Consider the following 9,027-nt stretch of genomic DNA (forward strand, 5'->3'; position numbering starts at 1 on the left):
TGTTTGGTACCTGCACTGATATTTCTGCAGTTTGTGACTCTCCACTAAAGGATGTGCCTGCGCAGGCATCCCCATCACATGCTCACCTGAGGGAGCACCTTGATGGCAGGATCCAATTTATGACTTACTTTTGGACACAAAAGGGATAGCTCCCCATATTTCTATAAAACTGATTTATCGTCTGTGTGTCAGTGACATCAGCACATTGATCAGAGCAAGAGATGCATTTTCATCAGTTCTGTATGAGAATGAGAGATGTGTGCTTTGCACGCAGCTCAAGCGCAATCATAAAAATAGGATTTATCATAAGTAATATATCAGAAATAGAAATTCCTCTCCTGTGATTATTGGTCCTTTTTGCCAGCCTGATCTCACAGGACACTTGCAGCTCCCCTGATGTATTGCAGGATGGAGACCTGCCAGGGATCTGAAGGAAATCAAATGCTACAAGCTTTGCCAGTTCTCTCCTTTACTGCATGTGTGCTGAGGAGCAGGAACAATTCCTTCCAGACTGTTTATGCTGGGCCTTGCCCTGTCTCATCACCAGTGCAGCTGTGTGACCACAGTCCCTCCTTTTTCCCTGGCTCTGTGTCCTGAATACACAGATGCTTTGCTAAAGCCTCTTGGAGAGGTGATGTGCATGTGCTGTGCTCAGTTTGGCTGCTTCCAAAGGCTCTTGAGGAAGATCAGCTATGGCCTAGGGGAGAACTGTGCATTATGAGAAATTCAGGAGTGATTTGCTCAGCTCTAAATGAAGGTTGTTTCCAATTAGGTTAACGAAGAACATCGTTCCCATGTCCAGAGTCGCTTGGTCTGTACAGGGAGATATAAATCACCCGTCTGTACACAGACACTCTGGAAAGCACAGGAGAGTAAAGAAGATAATTTCCACTGGGCTGTGAAGCACTGAGCATCCAGGGTGGGAGGAGATGAGCCCAGAGCCCCCTTCCACCACTGGCACTGTGTCCTGCTGCCCCCATCACCCCTGGGGGCTGCCAGCTCAGGGGTGTCCCGGGCTGCTGCGAGCAGCCAATGCCTGTGTCCAAACACGCCGTGCCTGCTGCAGTCACACAAGGCCAGGACTTGCCCAGAGAATCACCATGCAAAGGCTGATGCTCATCAGTGAAATCTGTGGCTGAAGGAATGACAATGAAGTGGGATTACCAGCCTGATCCCATCCCAGGCTGCTCAGTGCCGCAGGCAGCGTTGGCCAGAGCATCCTGCTGGCCAGGAATGTGTCACTGTGTCCTCTGGGAACTGAAGGAGCTGGGCACTGCTCCTCAGCCAGGAGTCACTCTCACTTCCATGTGTGTCTTTCTTTACAGATGGGGAATGCGTCCAACACCTCAGGGTTCACCTCCACCCTATCGGAGAGAGAAGACCTGATTTTTGGCACTCTCTATTTAATCTTTGGTAAGGAAAGATGGCCTGTTGGCCCCCGTGTCCCTGCCCAGCTGCCTGCCAGAGACAGTCAGGCCTTTTCAGTCACTGGTGCTTCCAGAAGTGTCCAGTCATTAGCAGATTAATTAAACTGACCCTTCCCATGTTACCCAGAAGTATGGTCTGGTGACTGAATTCCCCTCTCAGGTGAAATTCAAGTGCCTGTTATGGTTTTAATTATTTGGAAAGTTGAATAACTTTAAGGAACGTCTTGTAACTCCTACCACAGCCACCTGAGGTGAGACAGGCAAGGGCTCTGTGGGTACCACCCAGGTCCACTGAAGGGGATTTGGAGCTCAAGCTGGCCCTTGATTTCAGCAGGAGTTGGAAAAGCTAATAAAGTGTACTTAGCACAGATGTGAGACTTGCTCTGTGGGAAAAATGCCTTGTGAGGCTGGGAAGAAGAATAAACATCTCAATACTCTGCTCCCCAGTGACTCCAAAGCCTCCAGAGCTCGGGATTTGCCCAGATCCCACGTGGGAGTCCTGTTCCCTGAGGGGAACTTAGTGTTGGCCATTCAGTGGCTTTGGAAGCCGGTTCTTACCATGAGATTTAATTTGCAGCCTAATCCATTAGGGAGGAACTCTTATCCTGCCCAACCTGCCCCAAAAGCAGCAAAGATTCCCCTTCTGAGGACACTGATTTCTTTTCCATGAAATCACAATTATGTAATGAAAAAGAGAAAGCCCTTATTATAAAACTTAAATCACCACTGTTGATTTAAATACATTAATAGCAAACAAAGAACCTTCTTTTGTTTAGTCTGGACTTTCCTTGATCTTCATAATGCCTTTCTTCTTGTTTATTTTGTTACCATGATATGGGACAGTGCAGACTCACAGGAGTGACATTGCCAGGAAGAAATTACGGAGGCCAAGGGGCCCAGCTCCCTGGCCCCACATCAGAGGAGCAGTCACAGGGAGCTCCCGTTATTTATCTAGCTGGAGGAAGTGCCCCTTGCTCCTTCCAGCTGCAGCAAGTGACTTTGGGCAGATCCTGCACCCGGAGCCCGCTGCAGTCTCATCCCATCTCTGCCCTCCTACCAAACGCCTCTGCAGGATCTCAGGAAGCAGAAGGGATCCAATACAATGGAAAGGAGCTCCAGATGTGCTCACAGAGCTCTGTGGGTCCCGTGGGCTCCCCTGCTCAGCTCATCACAGAGAGGGAAGCCTGGAGCTCTCTCTACCCTCTGTAGGCTTCTGCAGTGTTTCCTTCCAAACATCTCAGGATGCTCCTGGCTCCTTTCCTGGCTCTGTCACACACAGCAGCATTCTCTGCCTCCTCCACAGGCATCATGTCCCTGTCTGGGAACTCACTGCTGCTGCTGCTGGCCCATCAGAAGAGGTCCCTGCTGAAACCTGCCGAGTTCTTCATCGTCAACCTGGCCATCAGTGACCTGAGCATGACGGTGACGCTCTTCCCCTTGGCCACCTCCTCCTTCTTTGCACACAGGTACCTCATGGGAGCGGCTCTGCACTGCCCAGTAGCCTGGTTGCAAACTGTCTGGGAGCCAGGAGATCCCTGGCAGGTGCAGAGGGACTCGGGGTGGCACAGGGGCACATGCAAGCTCCCAAACAGCCATCCCACAGCGTGTGCTTTGCTGCTCCCTGTCCCTCCAGTTCCTCACGCAGACCCGCTGCCAAAGGGGTCTGGTGGTGGGTGTCCAAGCTGGCAGCGCAGTGTGGGAGCTGCTGTGGGTCAGGGCAGCTCCTGCATGCCCACCTCCACCCATGTCCATCTTTGGGGCGCTCAGGGAGCAAATCAGGGGCAAGGTCATGCCCATATTTACTGGTCAGGTGCTGGCACGTGTGGGAACCTCCCCACATGTGCCCAGCTCTGCTGCAGCAATGGGAGCAGCCGCTGGGAATGTCCCTCACCGGGAGAAGCCTCGTGTGCAGCCGAGGGGCAGGGCTGTCAGGGGGCAGGGACGGGCTCACCTGCAGGCTCTCCTTGCAGGTGGCTCTTCGACCAGGCCGTGTGCACCCTCTACGCCTTCTGCGGGGTCCTGTTCGGGCTGTGCAGCCTGGCCAGCCTGACGGTGCTCAGCACGGTCTGCTGCCTGAAGGTCTGTTACCCGGCATATGGTAGGTGCTGGGGTGCGTTATCTGATCCTCACTCACACCCCTCTCTGTTAACAGAGCCCTTTTTCTTTCAATGAGCCAGATCCACCTCTCCAGGGAAAGCTTTGCCCCAGGGCAACCTATTCCCAGTCAACATTTAGTCACAGAATCACAGAAACAAGTTTAGGCTGGAAAATATCTATAAGATCATTGAGTCCAGCTGTTACCACAGCATTCCAAGTCCAGCACTAAACCATGTCCCCAGGTGTCACATCTGTGTGGCTGTATCACAGCAGACTGCAGGTTTTTGAATGGCCATACACGGACTTGAGCTTAGGCTAGAGCAGACTGCAGCTGGGAAGCCACAAGCTCTGGCAGAGCAACAAGAGCTGCTTTCCCTGGTCCCTGGTGGGAGAGCCATAGGCTAAATGTGTTTAATTCACTGAAATAATTAATACAGGAGGGCCGGGTTTGCAGTGCTACAGCTCATGTCTGTAGCCCTGTTTTCACTTGCATGCTCACTTGCAGAGCTAAGGTGAATGATTGCTCACTGCGGAGAGCACCTGAGGAAGTGAGGGAACCCATGGATGTTCCTTACACAGCTCCTGCTCCAATTTGGAGTTCTTAATTTCCTCAGCTCAGCTGCTAATCCTTCCTCTAGCACTTATCTTCGGAATACACTTTCCTTTAATGACCAAAAGCAGAAACAAAATGGGAAATCATATGTATCACTTTGGTTTGCAGACCAGCACCCCAGGTCCCTCCTATCCCCCTGTCCCCTGACTCACTGTCCATGTCTCCAAGCCAGTGGCTGCTGCCAGCCTCCCGTGTGTCCCCAGCAGCTCTCAGTGCCTCAAGGACAATGCTGGCGCAGAGTCACCTTGGTTATGTGCCAGCACAACAGCTCAGGAGGTGGCTAAGAAGGTGGGAGGAAAGATAAAGATGTAAGTTGGCTGTGGAAAGACAACCCAGGTGACAGTGGCTTTTCCCTGGCCAGCCTCTGCTCTTGATCAGCCAGTGCTTGGCAGCCTGGCACTTGGGGCTTATCTACAGCCCAGCCCACCTCCTGTGAGGAAATGCGCTTTTAGTTGCTTAGTTTCAAAGCAAAATGTTATTTGTATGTATGTCTGAAGACATAGCACTTTACAGTGAGTCTTAGAAGATCAGAGGATTTGAGATTCTATGGGGGTTGGGACAAAAATGAAAACAAAACGTCTCCCCCCGAGCTTCACTGCGCAGGGAGGGAAAGGTGCCTCAAGTGCCAGGGTCCGGGGTGGCCGAGGAGCCCTGGCCGTGGCCCGGCAGCGGCGCGGCGAGCGCGGGAGCTCCCAGCGGTGCTCGGCAGGCGCGAGGGGCCGGTCCCGTCCGGAGCCCGGCGTCTGCCCTGGCTGCGGGCGCCTCAGGGGCAGCTCCCTCTCGCTGCCCTGCCCACGGGAGCCCTCCTGAGCGCGGTCCCCACGCCGCAGGGAGCAGGTTCTCGCGGAGCCACGCCGCCGGGCTGCTGCTGGCCGTGTGGGCCTACGCCCTGGCCTTCGCCAGCGCGCCCCTGGCCCGGTGGGGCAGCTACGGCCCCGAGCCCTACGGCACGGCCTGCTGCATCGCCTGGGAGGCCTCCAGCAGGGAGGCCGCGCTCTACATCCTCGCCCTCCTCATCTTCTGCTACCTGCTGCCCTGCCTGCTCATCCTGCTGTCCTACGCGCTGATCCTCTGGACGGTGTGGGCGTCGCGGAGAGCCGTGAGGCAGCACACGTCCCCCCGGCGCGGGGCCCGCGGCGCGCACGGCCTGCTGCTCAGGGTACGGGAACGGGGAACGGGAACGGGAACGGGGAATGGGGCTGCTGCTCAGGGTACGGGAACGGGAATGGGGCTGCTGCTCAGGGTACGGGAACGGGAATGGTGCTGCTGCTCAGGGTACGGGAACGGGGAACGGGGAATGGGGAACGGGAACGGGGAATGGGGCTGCTGCTCAGGGTACGGGAACGGGGAACGGGAACGGGGCTGCTGCTCAGGGTACGGGAACGGGAACGGGGAACGGGAACGGGAACGGGGAATGGGGCTGCTGCTCAGGGTACGGGAACGGGAATGGGGCTGCTGCTCAGGGTACGGGAATGGGAATGGGGCTGCTGCTCAGGGTACGGGAATGGGGAACGGGGAATGGGGCTGCTGCTCAGGGTACGGGAATGGGGAACGGGGAATGGGGCTGCTGCTCAGGGTACGGGAACGGGGAACGGGAACGGGGCTGCTGCTCAGGGTACGGGAACAGGAATGGGGAATGGGGAACGGGAACGGGGAATGGGGCTGCTGCTCAGGGTACGGGAATGGGGAACGGGGAATGGGGAACGGGAACGGGAACGGGGAATGGGGCTGCTGCTCAGGGTACGGGAATGGGGAACGGGGAATGGGGAACGGGAACGGGAACGGGGAATGGGGCTGCTGCTCAGGGTACGGGAACGGGAATGGGGCTGCTGCTCAGGGTACGGGAACGGGGAACGGGAACGGGGCTGCTGCTCAGGGTACGGGAATGGAATGGGAAACGGGAACGGGGCTGCTGCTCAGGGTACGGGAATGGGGAACGGGGAATGGGGAACGGGAATGGGGCTGCTGCTCAGGGAATGGGAACGGGGAACAGGGAATGGGGCTGCTGCTCAGGGTACGGGGACAGGAACGGGGAATGGGGAACAGGGCTGCTGCTCAGGGTACGGGAATGGGGAACGGGGAATGGGAACGGGGCTGCTGCTCAGGGTACGAGGACGGGAATGGGGAACGGGGCTGCTGCTCAGGGTATGGGAATGGGAACGGGGAACGGGGCTGCTGCTCAGGGAATGGGAACAGGGAATGGGGAACGGGGAACGGGGCTGCTGCTCAAGGAATGGGGAATGGGGCTACTCCCCAGGGTACCAGGAACTGGGGGCTGCTCCTCAAGGAACGGGGTTGGGGGGCTGTGGGGTCACGGGGTGCCCTGCCCAGCCCACTGCCCATGGGCAGGCGAATGGCTGGGCCCCTCCTGCCCAGTGTCTGCTGTTCCTGATATATTCTCCAGGTGTCTGTGTCAGTGTGGGTAACAACACATTGCTCCTCATTTAAAGTCATCAGGTGGAGGAGTTTTCATTTTAAATTACATTGGAAGAGATCATAAAGGAGCTTGCATGAGTCATTGTTCCCCAGACTACAAGCTAATACTATAATTTACCAAGAATATGTAAAAAGCCCTGAATAACCTTTTAAAAACACAGCCTGAGAGAAAACAACTTGCAAGCCTGGCTTCAAAGGAAACATCCACATCCATTCAGGGGAGGGGGACTGAGCACAGCCCATTTCCAGGCCTCCCAAGCCACACAGGTTGCTGGAGGGATTCGCAGTGCTGCCAAAAGCTGTTGGGGCCTGGTGCTGAGCTGGTCCCAGCCAGGTCACTGGGTCCTTTGTACCCATCAGCCACAGCAGGATGAGGCCGTTCCCGAGTTTCCCAGGTGGGACAGGGTGTGAGAGGGAGCAGGTCTGTGCATGGGCTGTGCTGAGCTGCTGCCCTGCTCTCTGACATTCCAGTACAGGCCCAGGAGGCTGAGCGCCTTTCCCTGGGGATGTGAGGGCTGCTCAGGGTCCTGCTGCATGTGGCTGAGTCTGGGGGGTGTCAGCGTCCCCCGAATGCTGCAGGAGGCTCACGGTGCCACCGTCTGCCTCTGCTTCCTTCCAGCTGAGCATCGCCGTGTGCCTGGGGTTCCTGGCTGCCTGGACTCCCTACGCCGTGCTTGCGCTGTGGGCACTGCTCGGGGACGCCAGCCAGGTGCCGGCGCTGGCCTTCGTGCTCTCGGCCGTCTTTGCCAAGTCCTCGACGCTCTACAACCCGCTGGTGTACCTGCTCCTCGAGCCCAACTTCCACAGGTTCCTCTGCAAGGACGGGGTGTCCCTGCGCACCCTCCTGTGCTGCGGCTGCCGGGGCGCTGCGCTCCGGCCCTTCCCGGCGCCGCGCCGCAGGGGCCGCCCCGGCGCTGGCAGAAGCTGCAGCGACGCTTTTGGGTGTTTCAGTGACTGCCCCAGGTGCTACACACCCCCCCGGCTGCCCGGCAGCTCGGCCCGGCGTGGCGCCCTGGCCGGCGGAGCCGCGGGGCAGCCGGGGCTGAGGAGGACGGTGCAGGTGATGGTGCTGCTCACGCGGAGGTGGCCAGGCCTGGGCACTGCCAGCGTGGCGAGGGAGGCCCTGCCCAAGGACCTGCTCTGAGCCCAGCCCTGCCCGGCTCTGTCCTAGCAGAGCACTGGAGCACAAACCCAAACGCAGCATTCCCTCATGCCCGTGCCCAGTGGGTCCCAGATGTTCCACACCTGAAGTGACAGGAAGATGTGACACCGACCCCTCTGGTTTGACTCTTGCAGCTCTGAGCCTGGTGTTTGCACTCGCAAAATCAAGAACAAAAATAGACCCCAGTGCCTGAGATGTGCCCAGGGTGCAGCCCGGGGAACAGTCTCTCCTGCAGTTTGCTCTCTGGGCCCTTGGCCTTTGTTTTTCCAACCTGGTGCTCTGATGGTCAAATAGGAACTTGTTTGTCTTGAAAATTGTGCCTGGCGGGGTGGGCTGGGGGCCAGGAGGCCCAAGGGGAATCTACCTCCAGTGCCAGCTCCTACAGCCCCCACAGTCCCCTCCCTGGGGAGGTCCCACTCCTGCTGGGGAGTGGGACTGTCCACACAGCTACCTCAGCTGGGGTAAGGAAGCACCTCCCTACAGGTCCCTGGGACTGCTCTCTGTGCCAGCTGTGCTACCCTGCGCCCTCCACTTGAGCGGAAGCCACCACTGCCCTACAGACAGAAATGGGAGCTTGCCTTAGAGCAAGGATTTGGGGTTACAATAATCCTGGAGTGAGTAGTGGCAGTCCCAGGGAATGATCTGCATGCAGGGAAGGGCAAATCTGTGGGTGAGCACCACCCTGGAGAAGGGACTGTGGCTGCAGTGTCCCCGGTGCTGGGACGAGGGGGCAGCTCTGCCATCTGCACTGCTGCACAGGGCAGCAGCTGCCTGGGCTGCAGCATCCCGAGGGATTGTAGTTGGCCTTTGGAGATCAGTGAGGGCAGCACACCCATGGGTGGAGCCTGGGACAAAAAGGAGCAAGAAGCTGTGCCAGAGCCTGGTGCAAAGCCATCCACAGGATAACCCCACCTGGAAAGCTCCCTGTGCCCCATCCCCGGCCCTCTGGCCCACGAGGGGATCACGCAGTGTCTGCACTGACATTCATCGTGTTGCAGCTGTCATTTCTGAAGTAAATTCACTCATGCAAAACCAGCGTCCCACTCGGTCCGGCTCCGCGTTGGCGGCTGCGCTCCAGGATAACTCCAGGGAATGCGGATGGGGATGGTGCAGAGCGTGGCCAGGCTGGGTGCCACGGGCCAGCCACGCAGAGAAGGGCACAGCCCATCGGCTGGGCACGGGCACGTGGCACCAGCAAACCTCCTGTGCCCCGGCAGCCGGGCCTCCCTCGTGCTGAGCGCCACAGCCACGCTGTGCTGGCAGCAACGGGACCCTGCCACACCCCTGCCTGT

General features: G+C 57.7%; 1 protein-coding gene across 1 annotated transcript; it reads left to right on the forward strand.

Annotated features, from left to right (window-relative positions):
* The first annotated feature begins 1,325 nt into the window (after positions 1 to 1,325).
* LOC128796720 (opsin-5-like) lies at positions 1,326 to 8,747 on the forward strand. The gene is made up of 5 exons (XM_053958629.1): positions 1,326 to 1,413; positions 2,731 to 2,893; positions 3,398 to 3,525; positions 4,968 to 5,296; positions 7,193 to 8,747. Exons 1-5 carry the CDS (start codon positions 1,326 to 1,328, stop codon positions 7,715 to 7,717), a joined length of 1,233 nt encoding a protein of 410 aa, XP_053814604.1. The 3' UTR covers positions 7,718 to 8,747.
* Positions 8,748 to 9,027: the final 280 nt, after the last annotated feature.

This window comes from Vidua chalybeata, chromosome 17 (assembly GCF_026979565.1).
Source record: "Vidua chalybeata isolate OUT-0048 chromosome 17, bVidCha1 merged haplotype, whole genome shotgun sequence".
Taxonomy (NCBI): Eukaryota; Metazoa; Chordata; class Aves; order Passeriformes; family Viduidae; genus Vidua; species Vidua chalybeata.